This window comes from Dreissena polymorpha, chromosome 7 (genome assembly GCF_020536995.1).
Source record: "Dreissena polymorpha isolate Duluth1 chromosome 7, UMN_Dpol_1.0, whole genome shotgun sequence".
In the NCBI taxonomy this organism is placed as follows: Eukaryota; Metazoa; Mollusca; class Bivalvia; order Myida; family Dreissenidae; genus Dreissena; species Dreissena polymorpha.
In genome coordinates this window covers 50,070,546-50,091,447 of record NC_068361.1, presented here as the reverse complement: position 1 = coordinate 50,091,447, position 20,902 = coordinate 50,070,546, and the positions used below count along the sequence as shown (strand labels likewise).

General features: G+C 36.9%; 1 protein-coding gene across 2 annotated transcripts in view; it reads left to right on the top strand.

The window, feature by feature from the left end:
• Positions 1-20,482, top strand: part of LOC127839453 (alpha-L-fucosidase-like) — a 22,112-nt gene extending 1,630 nt beyond the window's left edge. The window contains exons 2-10 of one of the 2 annotated variants that reach the window (XM_052367827.1): positions 1-11; positions 2,269-2,375; positions 15,541-15,671; positions 16,080-16,210; positions 16,637-16,734; positions 17,179-17,311; positions 17,514-17,639; positions 17,767-17,811; positions 18,599-20,482. The exon at positions 1-11 is cut by the window's left edge and continues 235 nt beyond it. In XM_052367827.1, coding sequence (XP_052223787.1) covers positions 1-11; positions 2,269-2,375; positions 15,541-15,671; positions 16,080-16,210; positions 16,637-16,734; positions 17,179-17,311; positions 17,514-17,639; positions 17,767-17,811; positions 18,599-18,893 — 1,077 coding nt within the window. In that variant the 3' untranslated portion in view covers positions 18,894-20,482. Of the gene's footprint in view, positions 12-2,268; positions 2,376-15,540; positions 15,672-16,079; positions 16,211-16,636; positions 16,735-17,178; positions 17,312-17,513; positions 17,685-17,766; positions 17,812-18,598 lie in introns of both variants that reach the window. The other variant, XM_052367826.1, reaches the window with a different exon arrangement.
• The last annotated feature ends 420 nt before the right edge of the window (positions 20,483-20,902 follow it).

Below are 20,902 nucleotides of genomic sequence, written 5' to 3'. Positions count from 1 at the left end.
TCCGGTGCAAAGTAAGTCAGCCGGTTGTCCGATTGACTTATATGGGTGTTAACTACTCTCATCAAGGCGATCACTGGTCTCATCAAGGAGAAGGAGGGGGGGGGGGTGGCAATCCGGACTCCGGTTCGAATGGGACAATGGTTGGTATGCTTTTATTGAAGCTATTCCAAATCCAGACCGGAGAGGGCAGTAGTTTGCACGCTTTAATAAAAGCTGTGATAAATCGGCATTGGTATGAGTTTGGTTGGAACGTTGAATTCTACATAAGAAAACTATTTCCCCACGGTGTGGAATCATTATTTATTATGAATCGACAGTGTACCCATTACATGTGCTAGAACTATGTGAGATCGTATATGTTATGTAAACCTTTCACGAAATTTATGACACGAAAGCCACGTTAAGTCCTAACCCACCTAAAGGCAGTTGTTGTTGTATAAGTCACAATTAAAAAAAATCGTCGTGATGTTGAACTGGGTAACTGACAAGTTATTTCATGTTATCATACACATTAAACCGTGTTAGTGTATGGATGCATGCTTTTAGAGCATCGATCAGCTCTGCCCATTGTAGTAATTGTAAATTTGCATAGCGTGAAAACTTATTGTAAATAACCCGAGGTCTATACAATATGCGTGAACAATTTGTGATGCAAGGGTGCATGAATTTTAAACCCAGACTCACTAATATCTCCCTGTAAGTTAAATGCGCAGTCTTGGTTTACATCGAATGTCCTAACATTTACGTATGTATTTAAACGAATGTGCAAGGTCTATACATAGATACGAAAGTGTAACCACTCTGGCGATGAATACAATATCAGCCCACGCGAGATTGATTTCTGAAAATACCTACGTGGAACTGTATTGTCTTTTTTTAAGTAAGCTGTAAATGATTGTTTTATAATTTTGAACACTAAAAACAGGTGTTTTATTCCCGCGGATGCTGCATTGACTCAATAAAAATAGTTGGAGCCGATTTTTACGGGCTCAAAACGTAGCTTACATGTACACTGGCTGAATTCAAAATAGATAAACAAATTAAATCTTTAAGTGTTAGGCGACACGAGTTTATAAAAGAATAATTCAAATCAACATGATTCTCTTTAATTATAGCTTCAAAATCCAACAAATCGTTTATAACTCCTAAACGGCAACCATGATTAGATTAGATTATCGATCGATTGTTCATTGAATACGATGTGTTAATGTTCACATCGAAAGTGGATAGCTTTAATGGATGGACAACATTTTTCCTTTAGAAGTGCAAAACTAATTTCTTGTACTCTAATAGTTATAAACCGTGAGTGTTTGTGTGTGAGTATAATCGTTAACACGCTTTTCTACACAATGTGTCTGTTTGAAAGGAAGTAGAGGCTTACATACACAGATATAGTTCGCTTTGTGCATTTAATGTCAATGTTTGGTGGAGCGTAAATGTCAGCCGATATAGATATTGAACGCATGATTTAAATCAACAACAAAGCGCGCATATCGATCGCCATTGACTGACCCAACGAATCACTTTGACTTTAGATTGTGAGAGCAAGGAACGACAACTCTGCACCGAGATTTATTGAACGCAAGATTTAAATCAACAAAGCGCGCATATCGATCGCCATTAACTGACCCGACGGCATTATTCGACCTGAAAGTGTGTAGGTTTGTATCGTTAACTGCAGGGCGGACATGTGAAATGATGAATCTGAAATGCAGTCCGCCTATATGTATAGCGCGTGTTTGTTTGCATGTTTGTTGGTCCTCATTGGACGCGGCTGTGTAGGTGCGAGGAACGAGCCTACTTGGGACTCCCTGGACGCAAGACCGCTGCCGGGCTGGTTTGACGAAGTTAAGGTGGGGATATTTCTACACTGGGGCCTTTTTTCCGTACCAAGCTATGGTAGCGAGTGGTTCTGGATTAGCTGGAACCAGGGGGCCAAAAACATCGTGGAGTTCATGAACGGAATTACAAACCGAACTTTACTTACGCCGATTTTGCGCCCGCTTTCACGGCCGAGTTGTTTGACCCTTATGAATGGGCCTGAAATCTTTAAAGCATCTGGAGCAAGGTACACTTTATTGGTGGAGTAAGCATTAGCTATACATATAATTCGTTTAAAAGAACTTTATTCTAAACGAAAATCCAGTTTGGGCGGAAAGTGTCGTTCCTGATTTGCCTGTGCGGTATGCATCAGGCCAATCTGGGAAACACTTAACGCACATGCATTAAGCCCGGTTTTCCCAGAACGAGGCTTACATGTATTTCCAGGTATCTGGTCCTGACCAGCAAGCACCATGAAGGGTTCACGAACTGGCCTTCCAAGTATTCCTTCTCATGGAATTCCATGGACGTGGGGCCTAAACGGGACCTCGTTGGTAAACCGACAATCATAAAATATTTAAAGTTTCACAAAGTTGCTTCCTGCAGTTTCGTACTCTGCAAATGCCGAAGGCGTATACAATTTAAAAGTCGCAGAGACAATTACATTGATAAAATAGCCCTGTAGACCAACAACAATCCAGTTTACAAAGGCAATCGCTTCACTTGCAAAATTATTCAACGTCTTAAAGTAACATAAATTCTCAAAATCAACCAATATTTCGCAAAATATTTCGTAAACTAAAGTCAACCCATAAAAAATCAGTGTTCCTTATAGCACTAGCAAAAATTTCAACGCTATATATGGTCTGGTAACATAGATTTAACCAGATACAAAATGCTGATTTTTAGCTCATCTATTTAAAAAAAAAATTATGAGCTATTGTCATCACCTTGTCGTCGGCGTCCGGTTAAGTTTTGTGCTAAAGTCAACTTTTCATAAAGTATCAAAGCTATTGCATTCAAACTTGGTACACTTACTTACTATCATGAGGGGACTTGGCAGGTAAAGTTTGATAACTCTGGCGTGCATTTTGCAAGAATTATGTGCCCTATTTATACTTAGAAAATTGAAAATTTGGTTAAGTTTTGTGTTTAGGTCCACTTCATTCCTAAAGTATCAAAGCTATTGCTTTCATACTTGCGACACTTACTTACTATCATAAGCGGACTGTGCAGGCAAAGTTATCTAACTCTGATTGGCATTTTGACAGAATTATGGCCCCTTTATACTTAGAAAATTGAAAATTTCGTATAGTTTTGTGTTTTTGTCCACTTTACTCCTAAAGTATCATATCTATTGCCTTCAGACTTGGAACACCCGCAAACTCATAAGAGGACTGTTCAGGACAAGTTGCATAACTCTGTTGTTCATTTTGACGGAATTATGGCCCTTTTTTGACTTAGTAACTTTGAATATATGGTTAAATTTTGTGTTTCGATGCACTTTACTTCTAAAGTATCAAGGCTATTGCTTTCAAACTTCAAATACTTTCATGCTATCATGAGGTTATCGTACCTGGCAAGTTGAATTTTACCTTGACCTTTGAATGACCTTGACTCTCAAGGTCAAACTATTAAATTTTGCTAAAATTGCCATTACTTTTTTATTTATGATAAGATTTGATTGATACTTTGACAAAACTACTCTTACCTGACATACCACAATAGACTCCACCCGAACCATCCCCCGTGCCCTCCCCCTCCCCCCTAATTTTTTTTAAAAGATCATCTCACAAATGACCACCACACCCTCACACTATACCCCCCCACCCCACCCCCCCCCCCAATTATTTTTGTATACGGTTAAAAAACACAAATATTTATTTTTATTATTTTATTTTTGAACCATCGCACCCAAGAATCCCCTCCCCTCCACCCCCCACCCCCAAATTTTATTTTATTTTTTTGCAATTTTGTTCCGCATTTTTGGAAGATAATGTAATAAATGTCCACACCCCTACACTATACACCCCTCTTCACTCCACCCCTCCCTCCTTTGTGATTGAAATTGAGAGTCCATTCACCTTTAAAAAGAAAATAGATGAGGGGTCTGCACCCGCAAGGCGGCGCTCTTGTTTACATTATTGATATGGCATGAATGTTGTTTGTTATTATCAAAGATTAGTGTTTTATACATGATTTATTGATTTTTTATTTGGAATTATCAATGCAAGGTTAGTCTAAAAATAGTTCCTGTTTGTTTAAAAACAAGGTTCTCAAGAGGTATGAAGTTTTCTTTGTATGTCGCTAATGAAAGATTGTAATACTGTTAGTCACATTCTTAGTTTTAATAGTTTTAATAATACTTGCCAAGTACACCAAGTACACATGTTCTTTTGATATCATTATTTAGTTTACTCAATTAGTTTAAATTATATCATCTTCAAGCATGGTGACAATCTTTATGAGCATATTTTTTTTTCCAAGTTTATAACCTACCCATGATAAAGTGTACTTTTGATTTATGCTTTTAGACCTTTTTCATGCTATGTTTATGTTGTCTCTATTATTTTCTTTTTATTAAACAAGAATTATTACGTGAATCATAGATAAATACCCAGATCTTACCATATGCTTTTTTGTGTGAGACGTCTTAAGTCTTGTTTTACCACATGTGAAACATAATTTGTCTTAGAAAAATGCCCAAGCTAAAAAACGTTCTGTTCAGCAGAAAAGTGCTGCTAGTAGGGAGATGATGAGGCAGAAAAGGATTTCAGAGGGTGGTGGTGATGGAGTTTTTGAGAACTCTGGTAAACCAATTGTTGAGGGTCTGAAAAGTCCCACAGATTCCCAAGGGTCTGCAACATCTGACGATAGGTTACTAAATGCAGATGTGGGTATGATTCACCCTATTGTGACATCTGAGGCAAGTATGGAAACCACTTGTGATGTAAATGCCGCAGAAATTGCTACAAATTGTACCTCAGATATGATGATTGGCACAGAATCTGCTCTGAAAAGTACTACAAGTGTGGTTGAAGCAACAACATCTACATCTGAAGCTGCACGATCAATTACGAAATGTATGCAAAAGCAAGCAGATGCAATGAAACCTAAACAAACTATAAATGATGCAGTTAGAGAAGCTCGTGCTACTACTGAATAAAAAAAAGAGGAACAAAACAGAAAGCATGCAATGAGATTATACATAAAAAACTCAGAAGCATAACGAAGCAAAACAAGATTTGTTACATATGGGCAACAACAGTTTTGAGCAAGATTTGCGCAGTCAGAATAGTTCATGTAAAACGTCTACAGATAATTTGCTGACAATTCAATCAGAAAGTTCCAAACACCCTCAAAACAAAAGAGGCATACACAAACAAAAGATGTTCATGACCTTGATGCTATCACTCGCAATGTTAACCACACAAGTATTGAAAACAACTTTGTCTATGGGTATGGGCCAACAAATTTCCAATGTTCAAGTATTAGTGTGAACAAAAACATTCGGACAGTGAACAAATGACTACTTACCAACACATGAATGTTTTGCATGGGATGGCTTTTTCAAATATATTTACAGGATGCTTCCATCAATCTGATAGTAGATTTAGTTTTAAATCACGTGGTAGTCAATGCACAATAAATGCTTAATGTACTTTGATTTATGCAAAATATTCTCATGTTGGAACATCACAACATTTAGACCAGATACTCTGTGTTGGAGACGACCTTGTGTACAATAAAACAGTCTCCACCTTGGAAAGAGAGAACAGAACCATTCATAAGCTATTGTGCTTTGAAGAACTTCCAAATTCAGTGAATATTTTTGACAGACAAATAATTGTTAATAAATATGACATTGTTTCAGGTGCATGCATACAAACATTCAATAGTTCTCATTTGCCATCTTTATACGAAGCCTTCCATACTGCTTTTGATAAAAGTTCATGCATACTGATTATGACTGGTGCCATTTGCTCGGCAGTGTTCATAAAACGTGAAAAGTATTTTTCATTTGACTCCCACTCTCATGGTCCTGATGGTTTATAATCTCCAGATGGCACATTAGCCTTAGCAACTTTCAATAATTTAGAAGATTTAGTACTTTTCTTGTACTCTATGTATACAAGTATGCATATTGACATCACTGGAGGAACTGAATTGCTGCCGGTTGGATTGTATTGTGAAACAGATCATGACTGCTGTGAACCTTACGCTGAAGATCCCTCCAAAGACTACACAAATGATGATATTGGTGTGCTTAAAGCACAGGATATGTGGATTGTTGGGGATACAAATGTAAACAATAGTTCTGCTACTAAAGAAATAATGGGTCATCAAACAAAAAACAATACTTTATGTAATGAAAAAACGTTTCCGCAAATCTGTAAACAAACAAAGAACATTGAAAGAAAAGCATATCTTTCTTTGTACAAACAAAGACAATCTGACAAATTTAGACAGAAAGAAAATGAATGTAGAAGACATTTCAGATCATTAGCACAAAATAAGTTCATTGAGAGAAAAAGAACAGGGAATTCAATGAGAAAAGCAAGGCAGAATGAAGATATTAAAGCAAAAGAAAGGGACGCAAGGAGAACCTTTAGGCAATCACCTACAATACAACTTCTTGAAAAAGAAAAAACATTGATTTCAAAGAGGAAAGCAAGGCAGAATGAAGATTTTATAGCAAAAGAAAGAGACGCAAGGAGAACCTTTAGGCAATAACCTACAATACAACTTCTTGAAAAAGAAAGAACATTGATTTCATAGAGGAAAGCAAGACAGAATGAAGATTTCATAGCAAAAGAAAGAGACGCAAGGAGAACCTTTAGGCAATCACCTACAATACAACTTTTTGGAAAAAAAAGAACATTGATTTCAAAGAGGAAAGCAAGGCAGAATGAAGATTTCATAGCAATTGAAAGAGACGCAAGGAGAACCTTTAGACAATCACCTACAATACAACTTATTGAAAAAAAAGAACATTGAATTCAAAGAGGAAAGCAAGGCAGAATGAAGATTTAAAGCAAAAGAAAGAGACGCAAAAATAACCTTTCGGCAATCACCTACAATACATCTTATTGAAAAAGAAAGAACATTGCATTCAAAGAGGAAAGCAAGAATAGATCCTTATAATTTAGAAACAGAAAGAATAAAGAAAAAACAATGTAGGTAAATTTTGAGAAATACAAGTTTAGAGGCCATATCAAATCGAGTGCAAAAAGCAGCAAAAAGAAAAAGTAATGATAACCGTCAGCATGAATGTATTGCTTCTAAAGAAAGGAAGTCAGGTAAAACGATGAATGATTGCATTGAAAAATTTCATGCAGCAATTGAGATTGGACCAATCTTCATCTGCAGTTGCTGTGAACAAACCTGGTTCCGACAAAGTGTTTCTGAAGCTACATGCCTGTCAAAAAAGACAAGGAAAAGTATTTGACTACTTTGGTTTCTGTTGATGCAAAACAGTGGATTTGTACTTCATGTAAAGTAAATATCGCCCAGAGAAAAATACATAAGCTGTCAGTAATTAATGACATGCAGTGGCCAGTTAAGCCAAAAGAATTGGATCTTCACCCATTAGAGGAACGCTTAATTGCTTTAAGAATACCTTTCATGCAGATACGAGAATTGCTCAGGGGACGACAGTTGTCTATAAAAGGAAATGTTGTTAATGTACCTGTTGATATACAACCTGCTGTTAATGCTTTGCCAAGACCGCTTGATGAAAATATAACAATTGCTGTGAAATTTAAAAAAAGTCATATAAATTCTGTGCTTTTTCGGAAAATGTTCGCCCATTGATTGTTTTAGCTGCTTTGGACTGGTTAATTAAACATAGTTATTTGTACAAAAACACTAATATTGCATTAGATCCAGATTGGAAAAGAACTGTTACTGAGTCCAACTCTGATGAAGCAGAACATTTTTTGTGCAACACATCAGATAACTCACTACCTGATGGTACTCACATTGAGTCTTGTAATGAAAGTGGATCAAAACAAGACCTTTATGATTCAGATGCTAAAGAAGTGGCTCAAGAAAATGTTGGAAACATTGACACTATTAGATGATGCAAATATTGAAAGTAGAAATGCAACATTCACATTTGCACCAGGTGAAGGTCAAAGGCCATTGAGTTTATATCAAGATATAGATGCAGAATATCTCTGTTTTCCTTTATTTTCTGTGGTCAGAGACGATTGGATAACGATCAAAGGTTTGTTCCAGTTCATTATAGTGACATTGCTAAACGGGAATTACGCAGTAAAGATAGACGGGCTGCTAACAGTGTTCCAAACATATTTTTCAAACTGAAAAAATTGCAAATGAAAGAATTAAATGATAAAGTCAATCTTGCTGTTTTAAGATGCAAAGATAGCAGCAAGAAAATTACTGTCATTCAGGCTAAAGATCCAAATTTCATGGACAATATGGTTAAAAAAGATGAGGGTTATTACATATTCAAGCAACTGCGCAATTCTCCAGCCTATTTGGAAACAAGGAAAAAATATGTTTTTGCTATGATTAGACAATTAGGGTTGCCAACATGGTTTATGTCACTATCTTCTGCTGATACTAGGTGGCCTGATCTACTAAAAATGCTCTCAAAGTTGAATCTAGGCAAGGAATTTAAAAATGCACAGATTGAAAATCTTACTTGGGAAGAAAAAATAAAGCTAATACAAAAAGATCCTGTAACATGTTCAAGATATTTTGACCACAGGGTTCAGGAGTTTATCAACATTGTGCTGACAAGTGAGCATAAACCACTTGGTAAATTAATAGATTATTTTTACAGAGTTGAATTCCAACAGCGTGGTTCTCCACACATTCACATTCACATTCACATGGATAGAAAATGCTCCAAAGTTTGGAGTTAACAGCAATGAAGAAATATCTCTTTATGTGAATCAGTTTTTGCAGTGCTCTTCTAAAAATGATGCTCTTGGGTCCTTAATGCACTTCAACTTCATAAACACTCAAGAACCTGTCGCAAGAGAGAAGACAAATTGTGTCGCTTGGGTTATCCACTGCCTCCACTTTCTGAGACCATGGTGTTTGATCCTCTTGAAGAAGACAAAAACAAAAACTGTAAATTGTATCAAAATTTTCAAAAGAAAATAAATGATCACAAAGGGTATGATATAACATATGAGGAGTTTCTCAAAACTGTTGTGCAGATGCCTGAAGCAGAATACATCAAGTGCATACGAAGTTCTTTGGCAGCTTCCAAAGTCTTCTTAAAGTGATCACCTAAAGACATACGAGTCAATTTATATAATGAATCTGTTTTGAAAGCTTGGAAGGCAAACATAGACATTCAGTTTGTTCTTGACCCTTATGCATGTGCGATGTACATTGTTTCATACATAAGTAAATCACGGAGAGGTATGAGTTATTTAATGCAGGCTGCAGCAAAAGAAGCCAGAAATGGAAATCTTGAAATCAAGAAACAAGTGCGACATATTGGCAATGTCTTTTCAAATAGTGTTGAAGTTAGTGCCCAGGAAGCTGTATATTTAGTTCATGGAATGTCACTCACAAAGAGCACCAGAGATGTTGTATTCATCAACACTTCCCCTCAAAACCTAACGTATTCAATTGTTAAAGCAAAAATCACTGCTTGATGAAATGCCAAATGATTCAACAGATGTTATGTCAGACAACCTCTTACAAAGTTATTGTAGGCGTCCATCAGCTTTAAACAATTGGTGCTTAGCTGATTATGTTTCTCAGATCAACATTCATTATCCAGAACATTTGCCAAAGTTAAATGATAAAGAAAGAGATGAAGTTCTTGTTGCAGATGATGACAAGGATTCTCATGAGTATGATGATGTCACATTTGGAACTGATGATACTATTCTTACATTAAAAACTGGTGTAAAAATCTGTAGAAAGAAAAATAAGAAATTCAATCGTTATGTCCGTTATAATAAAAAAAACTGATGAAGAAAATCACTTCAGAGAAAAGCTGCTGCAATTTTATCCATGGAAAGATGAAGAGAAAGATTTGCTCGGGAAATTTGATACTTTCAAATCTCACTATCTGTCTATGCAGAGAATCATTGATGCCAAATGTAAAGAGTATGAAAATTTTGCAGATGAATTAGAGCTAGCTAGAGATGTAGTTGAAGCAGACTGTGATGGTTTTGATGACATTGCACCAAGTACCGAACAATTGATTCTGATTCATTTATTTACTTTTATCCTGAAAGAGTGTTTGAACACACAGAATATGATATTGGTAATGAACTAGGTTGTTATGTTTCTGCTCCAACAACTGTAGCAAATGAAAACATTTTATCTGAAACTGACTACAGAAAACTCATATGTCGCCTAAATACAAAACAAAAGCAATTCTACAATCATGTCATTCATTGGATCAAAACCAGAGATGAGCCCATTTACACATTTCTTACCGGTGGTGCTGGCGTTGGAAAAAGTGTTATAATAAAAGCATTGTACCAAACATTATATCGATTTCTAAACATGAAAGATGGGGAAAATGCTGATGGCATAAGAGTGCTTCTTTGTGCTTTTACTGGCAAAGCTGCCTTCAATATAAACGGCTCAACTATTTCATCAGCATTTATGCAAAAGTATAAGCAATCTGATCAAACATTAACTTGTGATAATTTGAATTCATTTCGATCAAAATATAGGAGTTTATCAGTAGTAATCATTGATGAAGTTTCGATGGTTAGCAATTCCATGCTCTGCTTCATTGATCAAAGACTTCAAGAACTGAAAGGAACAAGAATATCGTTTGGTGGTGTAAGTGTCATTGCAGTTGGTGATATCAGTTAAAACCTGTTAGTGGAAATTTGATATTTTATGATTTAACTTGTGATGCTACAGCGTTAGCTTCCAACCTTTGGAAAGGACATTTTAACATTTTTGAACTAACTGAAATAATGAGACAAAAAGACGACCTTGAATTCTCCGAGTTACTCAACAGGCTCAGGGTAAATCAGGCTACAGATGTTGATATAGCAAGACTCAAACTATGTGAAATAAGCGTTTCTTCTCCTTTGTACGACATCAATGCCCCGCATCTCTTTGCAGAGAACTTTTTCATGCACTCTTTCAATGATTCCCTTATCAGTACAATGGCTACAGAAAAGGTTATAATATAAAGTTTTACCAGTGTGGTTTCTCCAAAGCTTACCAGATACAGGCAAGAAAATGCAATTAGGACTCTGCCCAACGATTCAAATTAAACTGCAAACGTTCACAGTTCCCTAACTGTAGTTGTTGACATGATTTATGACTTAACTGTGAAGATGGGCTTGCAAATGGTGCAACATGTGTTGTCAAGTATATTGATTCAGTGTGATAAGGAATGGTCAAAATGAAAAAAATCCAAATAGAAGACCTCCACATGGTTTGATTGTGTATATTAAAGAAGATCTCAGAATTCTTAACAGCATTACTTTCAGTGATGAAAACCTTGACATTCTGTACCTTCATGTAAAAATTGGTTGTGATGAAAAACAAATTGTATTCATTACAAAGCGCCGTCTTTGTCATTCACAAATTTTAAAGAAAAATTTCATTTCCATCTAAGTCAATGTTCAAATCAATCTGTAGCTACAACATTTATTGGAGATTTCAACACTAATGCTCAAACAGACAACATGCTCTGTCAAATGATGATGGGCACCTATGCATGTAAACAGTTAATCAATTTCTGCCACAACAGACTTTGGATCAACTCTAGATTTGATATTCACTCAACTTGAAGGTTTATCAGGTGTAATAGAAAATTATTGGTCAGACCATAAATTAATATATTTTGCTGAAAAAATTAAATAATCATTTGAAGAAATATAAATACTTTTTTGTTCTATCACGTGCCATATTTCAAGACTACAGTTGTGCATACATAGTTACCTGTTGTGGGTGTTTTTTATCAGTGTAGACTTTTATACATGCTGAAATTAATAGTTAAAAACCAGTGCTCAATGTCTTAATATTAATTGGCACCAACTTGAACCAAGTTGAACACTGATTACTGATCCATATATCTATATATACTTGGAGTTGAAACCATAATGGCATAACTACACTGATGAGACTGGAGTTGTTATATTTAACTGACTGGAGCTGCTTTCTAATTTTGATCATTTACTGGATCTGACAAGGAGTTTTTACTGGCGCTAACTTGGAGTTGAACACTGATTACTGATCCATATATCTATACACTTGGAGTTGAAACCATAATGGCATACCCACACTGTTTTAATCATTTACTGGATCTGACATGGAGTTTACACTGACACTAACTTGGAGTTGAACACTGATTACTGATCCATATATCTATATGCTTGGAGTTGAAACTATAATGACATACACACGCTGTTGAGACTGGAGTTGTTATATTTAACTGACTGGAGATGCTTTCGAAATTTTGATCATTTACTGGATCTGACAAGGAGTTTGCACTGGCACTAACTTGGAGTTGAACACTGATTACAGATCCATATATCTATATACTTGGAGTTGAAACCATAATGGCATGCCCACACTGTAGAGACTGGAGTTGTTACATTTAAATGACTGGAGTTGCTTTCAAAATTTTGAACATTTACTGGATCTTACAAGGAGTTTACACTGGTACTTACTTGGAGTTGAACACTGATTACTGATCCATACATAAGTATCTATATACTTGGAGTTGAAACCATAATGACATGCCCACATTGTTGAGACTGGAGTTGTTATATTTAATTGACTGGAGTTGCTTTCAAATTTTTGATCATTTACTGGATCGGACAAGGAGTAAACACTGGCACTAACTTGGAGTTGAACACACATTACTGATCCATATATCTATATACTTGGAGATACAATAATGGCATATTCACACTGAAGTGGCAATATTTTGTTCACTGAGTTCCTTTCGAAATCATTATATTTTACTGGCACGGACTTTACTTGAACACTTGTTAATGATCCATATATCTATATACTTGGAAATGTAACATTAATGGTATATCCACACTGTTGGGCCTGGTTTTGCAATTTTAAATATACAGGATACATGCTACTACTTACATGTAGATGAAGTGTTAGCTTTTGGTATTTATATAGTTTTTGTTACACCATAAAGTTCAATGAACCAACTTGACCTATAATCATTACAAACATTAGAAATCCCAAATGCTGTCATCTTTGTTGTTTGGATTGTGTCAATTATCTACATGGCTTACTTTCGGTTTCACATGTTGAGTACTGTCAAAGTGACAAACGCTTGTTTGAAAACCATGGTAGCCAGGGGGCGGGGCATATTTCATTATATGGCTACAGTAAGACCTTTTTAACATTCTAGAGGCCACATTTATTTTCTGAGCTGTATGAAACTTGATTTATCCCAATGATATCTAGGACGAGTTCGAAAATGGTTCCGCTTGGTTGAAAGCATGCATGCCAAGGTGCAAGACATTTTCCCTTATATGGCTATAGTAAAACCTTGTTAACACTATAGAAATCACATTTATTTTCCAATTTTTTTCTCATGATACCTTGTTCCTTATATTTCAATTGCAAACCTTGTTAACACTCTATAGAAGCCACATTTATTGTCCAATCTTTATGAAACTTGGTCAGAAGATTTGTGCTTTCAATATCTTAGATGAGTTCGAAAATGGTTCTGGTTGGTTGAAAAACATGGCCACCAAGGGGTATGGCATTTTCCTTATATGGTTATAGTAAAACATTGTTCACGCTCTAGTAATATTATAGTCACGGGGGATGAAGTTCTACTTTTTAAGGTAGCTAATCGAGCGACCACGAACAAAATAAAAAATGCTGCAAGCATTATGGTTACCATCAACTAATGCACAGAAAGAATCGGGTTTCAATTTGATTTGATCTCCCCACTCATTCCATCCCGCGAAACCCTTAATTTTCTTAAGCAAGGTAATCATGCTATTACATGTATACACCATTGCAGTTTATCTATATATTTTTCAAAAGGTCAGATAGCTTTATTGGTGGAGCAACCCAGGCCGGTATCAGTAGATGGTTCATGGGTGGTTTCGGGTTCGAATTCCCGATCTGACCTTCGTAGGTAAATTTGTGTTTGCCAGGCTGGCAACTGATAGTGTGACAATCTGTTAGGGGCGGGATTTTGGGCTAACAGTTCAGTTCATCAGGTCACATGAAACACTTTAATATGGCTCGTTTGTTGTTTAATTGCTGATTAACATAATAATTAAAAGTTCATTTCCTTAGTTTTGATACCAGTCTTTACGAACTCCACGTTCTTCTGCTAGGAAGCGCCTTAAATAATTTAAATCAAAAATTATCTTTATTAAAGTTTTTTGTAAGTTTCTTCTAATAAAAATTACTCGAGCTCGCTTTTAGGCATTGCCTTATTTCATATTATGGCTATAGTATAACCTTGTTAACATTTAGAGACCACATTTATTTTCCGATCTTCATGAAACTTGGTCAGAAGATTTGTCCCAATGATATCTTGGATGAGTTTGAAAATGGTTTCGGTTTGTTAAAAAAACATGGCTACCAGGGGGAGGGGCATTTTTCCTAATATGGCTATATATTGCTTTAGTAAAACCTTATTAACACTCAAGAGGCCACATTTATTGTCCGATCATCATGAAACTTGGTCACAAGATTTGTACCAATGATCTCTTGGATTAGTTCGAAAATGGTTCCGGATGGAAGGCGTGGCATTTTTCCGTATATACCTATAGAAAAACGTTGTTTACATTCTAGAAGCCATATTTATTGTCCGATCGTCATGAAACTTTGTCAGAAGATTTTTCCCAATGATATCTTGGACAATGGTTCGAAAATGGTTCCAGTTGCTTGAAAAACATGGCTACCAGGGGGCGGGGCATTTTGCCTTATATGGCTTCATGAATCTTCATGAAACTTTGTCAGAATATTTGTTTAAATGATATCTTGGATGTGTATGAAAATGGTTCTGGTCTGTTGAAAAACGTGGCTGCCAGGTTGTTCACTAGTCATGAAAGTTGGTAAGAACATTTTGTCCTAATGACATCTTGGGCTGCACAGAACAGGTCAGTTCCGTTCCTCTCAGGTGAGCGACTTTGGGCCTTTCAGGCCCTCTTGTTATCTCTAATTTTTGGAAGATAATGTAATACATGACCACACCCCCACACTATACACCCCTCTCCATCCCACCCCTCCATCTTTTTTGATTGAAGTATTTAGATAGGTCCCTTCACCTTTAAAAAGAAAAATAGATGAGCGATCTGCACCCGCAAGGCGGTGCTCTTGTTATTTTTTTTGTGCGACAATATATTTCATGTTAATTTCCCGCCACGATACCGAACATTTACGAGCGAACTGACTTCAAGCAGCGTCGGAAGAGAACTACGTCGTGCTTCCGTAGCCAATCTCGCGTTCGCTCGTAAATTTTCGGATATCGTAGCCTGATATTCACATGAAATATATTGTGACACACAAAATTATAAAAGAAAAACGAACATTTTGCTAGCTTGTGAAGTTCGCACAGGCTTATCAGGGACGACACTTTCCGCCTTGACGGTACTTTGTTTAGAAGAAACTTCCTTTAAACGAAATATTCCATAAAAGCTGAAAGTTTCGTCCTTGAAAAGTCTGTGCAAAACTGCATAGGCTAATCCGGATCGATAACTTTCGCACATGCATTAATTCCACTTTTCTCAGAACAATGCACAACTAATCTTTTAGGCGAGTTGGCGGCCGCCATACGTAACAGGACGGACATTCACTTCGGCGTATACCACTCGCTGTTTGAATGGTTCAATCCCCTGTTCCTGCAAGACCAAGCGAATAACTTTGCCACCAGGGACTTCGCCCTTGTAAGTCTTCGACTTCAGTATTTCTCACAGTCAGTCATATTTGATTCTGGCAAAACTGGACTTAATGCATGTGCTTAAAGTAAAGCTCAGGCTTATCTGGGACGACACTACGCATATGCATTTATACCAGTTTTCTATAAAGAGCTTATAGCATACGTTAACCCATTTATGCCTTGCGTCTAGGAAAAAGGGCTTGGCAAACAGCGTAGACCCAGATGAGACGCCGCATGATGCGGCGTCTCATCAGGGTCTGCGCTGTTTGCTTAGAGGATTTTCTGTAAGAAAAATTCTAATATAGAAATAAATATACTAGACATCCCTAATTTTGGAAATACATTGATCCAATTTAGAAGGATGGGAGAGTCCACTAGGCATGAATGATTTAAAATCTCAAATATCCCTACGCAGCGTAAGGCGATGCCAGAGCTGTACGAGCTGGTGGAGAGGTATCAACCGGAAGTGATCTGGTCCGACGGCGCCGCCGCCATCGACACCTATTGGAACTCTACGGGATTCCTGGCATGGCTCTACAATGACAGGTACCAGGTGACGCCGCATGTGTTCGTGTTTTAAAAAAAAACAACAAGAAATAACATAAAACTTTTGTTAAATGGCTCTAGGTCAAAGTTTAATGTTTCCAATAACATCTCAATAATAAGGTAGGTAAGTCGGCAAAACCATTCCGTTCAGTTGTTTTACTACACAGAAGCTATATCCCACTTTAATTAAGATGTTCAAAGAAAGAACGATCGATAAGCAAAAATGATCGAAAACACAACCTGTAATACCGTGTTGACATGAAGTATTAAGGTCGGTCGGGTTGAAGTAACTTATTTTTACGCCTTGTAATAATTAATTAAAACGTTGTTATGTGATTTAACCATTGGGAATACTTGATTTATCCATGTTGATATAATGCTTCGTAATATGTTATAACTCACTAGATAGTATTCTATTCTATTCAGTCCAGTGAAGGACGTGGTCGTGACCAATGACAGATGGGGGACTAACACGGACTGCAAACATGGCGGATTTTTTTCCTGCACGGACCGTTATAATCCCGGTAAGTGACCGGAATAGCCATCGTAAATGACCGGAATAACACCGTAAATGGCCGGAATTACCATTATAAGTGACCGATTAAATCACGGTAAATGACAAGAATAACCCTGGTATTTGACCGCCATAACCCTGATAAGTTACCGGAATAACCCTGGGAAGTGAACGTCATAATTATGGTAAATGACCAGAATAACCGGTTGGTTAAGAGTGTAAAATAATCGATTAATTACGGTTAGTCAATGGTATAAATGAACATTATAAGTCTGGCTAGATCAAGTTCGTAGCTAGAAAATATTTGAATTTGAGTTCATTTGAATTTGCAAAACAATTTGAAAGGGTTCTTTCATTTTAGGCTAGGCGGAACAATCTTAACTAAAAATAGTATTCCCTGGACATTTTGTAATTTATACCTTGTATTTCATTGTACAACTGTGTCGTTGTTTAGGGACACTACAAAAGCACAAGTGGGAAAACGCCATGACAATCGATAAGTACTCGTGGGGTTTCCGTAGAGAGGCCAGGCTGGCCGACATGCTCTCTATGGAAGAGCTGTTGAGTGAGGTTGTCTCAACTGTCAGGTAGTGTAGATTCTTACAATACACGCGATTGTATTTTGTAGTATTGAAATTTCTTCGTAAAAAAGATGATTGTTTGTTAAAGATGTCATAACATCAGTCAATTTTGAAAAGAGAAAGTTTAACAACCAAATTTCTTTCAAGCGATTGTACTATGGGTAGTAGGTGTTCATTTGTTAGTATCGTATATGGTTTCATTCTGCAGCTGCGGCGGGAACATTCTCATCAACGTGGGTCCCACGAAGGACGGTCGGATAGTGCCGATATTTGAGGAGCGACTCCGCAGTCTGGGGCAGTGGTTGAACGTGAACGGAGCGGCGATATACGGGACCTCACCCTGGGTGTACCAGAACGACACCGTCACTAAGGATGTCTGGTAAGTTATCTCCCCTTGGATTATCGGAGACTCCGAGTCTGTGTTAGTGGTTGAACGTGAACGGAGCGGCGATATACGGGACCTCACCCTGGGTCTACCAGAACGACACCGTCACTAAGAATGTCTGGTAAGTTATCGCCCCTTAGATTATCGGAGACTCCGAGTCTGGGTTAGTGGTTGAACGTCAACGGAGTGGCGATATACGGGACCTCATTCTGGGTCTACCAGAACGACACCGTCACTAAGGATGTCTGGTAAGTTATCTCCCCTTGGATTATCGGAGACTCCACAGTCTGGGGCAGTGGTTGAACGTGAACGGGCAGACAATATACGGGACCTCACCCTGGGTCTACCAGAATGAAACCGTCACTAACAATGTCTGGTAAGTATTGCTCCCTTAACCCCAGCTTGGTTGGAGATGAACTGGGAGACCAACTACGACAACTCACCCTGAGTTTACCAGAACGAATCCTTCATGACCAATGTCTGGTGAATATTTCTCCCCTTATCACCTCCAGCTTGGAAATGTTTTAACTAATCTGTCTGGTACGGTCCTTTGCAATAGATCTAAATTAACGACTGTTTTAACAGGTACCGTGTATGTCTGGTAAGAAGAATAATGTGGTTTGTAGCAATTTTACTGCATTTTAATTTGATTGACTTAAGCAACGCTTCATGGAATTATACAAATAATTCTACAGAAGCCTTTGTTTTTTACGATTCCATATTATGATTTAAAGATTTGGTGCTGGATCTCTGGATCTACAACGATATGTTATAATGCTTAATATTACTTTTGTTTAAAGATTATTGAGAGTTAATATACGCAATTTTAATATCTGGACACAAAGCATTTAATAGCGTTTTACAATGTTTACAGAGGATACTTTCTTTAGTGTTTTCTGACATTCCAGGTACACGTCGAAGAAAAACTCCCAAGGCTCACTAGATGTGTTCGCCATCTTGCTTCAATGGCCCGACCCTGGGAATTTCTTTCTGGGCAGCCCCACACCCACACAGAACACCGAGGTCACGTTGCTGGGTTACGACACACCGATCAAGTGGACCGCATCCGCCGCGCATGCGCAGGGAATCACTGTGCTGATTCCCGCCATACCGTTCAACAAGATGCCGTGCAACTACGCCTGGGTTCTGAAGTTGGAGAACTTGGCGTCATTGCCGCGTCATTATGCTCTTGACGAGTATTAGTAAAGTAGGAACGGAGGTCACGGTTCATGATTGGAACCTTTTTTTTTCAATATGCTGATGATGATCGACATTGTCTTGGGTAAAAGAAAATGTTTGTTCCCAAGAAAATGTTTATGCCCACGGGGTCTAAATCCAAGATGGCCGACCAAAACATAGGAAATACAGTTTTTTCGCAAATGACACAAACAACATATATTTTCCATATTTTTTGTAAGCTCTTTGTAAGGCAATTGAGAACATATTATTCTTATTAAAAAAAGAGTATTTTTTTTGGTGAAATATTAAACATTGTATAAACAAAATGACTATATTCATGAGAAAAAGGTACACAAAACATGTGTTTTTGTGCTTCTGACATGTTCAATTTGTACCTGAAAAACAGTTTAGATACAAGTATCATCCTAACTACATTTATGCGCACCCATGGGACGTAGGAATATAAATATATACTATTTTATGTGAATATGATAATATAAGTGTGATTTGTAGGACAAGAAAAGTGGGTGGGGTCAATGAAAAATATAAAGAAAAAATGCCTCATGTGCATATTGATATATTTTGAGATATACGAGGCTTGTTAACTTGTTATGTTTATGTATTTGGATCATTTTTCTACTTTTAAGTGCATGCACTTTGTTTTAAAACATAAAATGCATTTCTCTTAATTATAAAAGTAAAAATTAAAGATAACAAATCATATATCAACAAAGGGTTTTAAAATCTCTCACATTGAGCTCTAGTAGTATCAGGGGCTCACGCTGCATGATTATAAGATTGTATTTGAAAATGCTTATGATAATCCACATTGTCTTGGGTAAAATAATATTTTTGTTCCAAAATTTTCTTTATGCTCAAGGGGTCTAAATCCAAGATGGCCGCCAAGATGGTCGACCAAAAACCTCGAAAATACAGTTTTTTCCAAAATGACACAAACAACATATATTTTCTACGATTTGTGTAACCTTTATAATATAATCAATGAAGAACATATTACATTTTGTATTCTTATTAGACAGAAATTATACATTGAAACACGAATTCCTATCTTCGAACTTCTCGTACGTATACGAGATATTTTTATGCCCCCGGTTGGGTGGCGTATAGCAGTTGAACTGTCCGTCAGTCAGTATGTCAGTCTGTCTGTCCGTCCGAAAAAAAACTTTAACGTTGGCCATAACTTTTGCAATATTGATGATAGCAACTTGATATTTGGCATGCATGTGTATCTCATGAAGCTGCACATTGTGAATGGTGGAATTTCAAGGTCAAGGTCATCTTTAAGGTCAAAGGTCAAAAAAAAATTTTATTTCAAAGCGGCGCAATAGGGGGCATTGTGTTTCTGACGAACACATCTCTTGTTAGTTATAAAAACACATTCCACGTGTTTGTATCCATGTTATACTTGCAACTCACTTTGTATTTTTGAAATTATTCTCAAAACTTCGTTCTTAATGTCGAAATCCTGTTCTGTGCAATTTTTGTTTTGTTTATGTAGGGACTTTTTGCATTTAATAGATACTTATAATCTGTTCTCACAGTTTACACTTTGTAATGGTTTCTTAAAGTTTCTTAATAAATGTGCATTTTGATATCAGTTTTAGTTTTAACACTTATCCCTGTAAATAATGATTCCAAAGAAGCGACGTTCACATTTTGATACTTTTACATACTGACTCAGCGGATTGCATTTATTTTATGACAACAGGAAAAGTGTTCATGCTTTTGAAATAAGAGAAACATATCGGGAAAAACTATTAATCTGTAATGTTTTGTTCATTTGGTGCGGTCAGTAATCGTCCCTGAATTTGAATAGTGGTCACAACTCTAAATGTTATCAAGCGGGCGTTATATAAGAGTATCGTTCTGGGTAAACTGGACTTAAAGCATGTGGGTACAGTATCGTCCCAGATAAGCCTGCGCAGTCCGGACATGCTAATCAGGTACGACACTTAACGCCTTTACTGAATTGGTTTAAAAAGAAGTCTCATTTAAACTTAAAACCAGTTTTC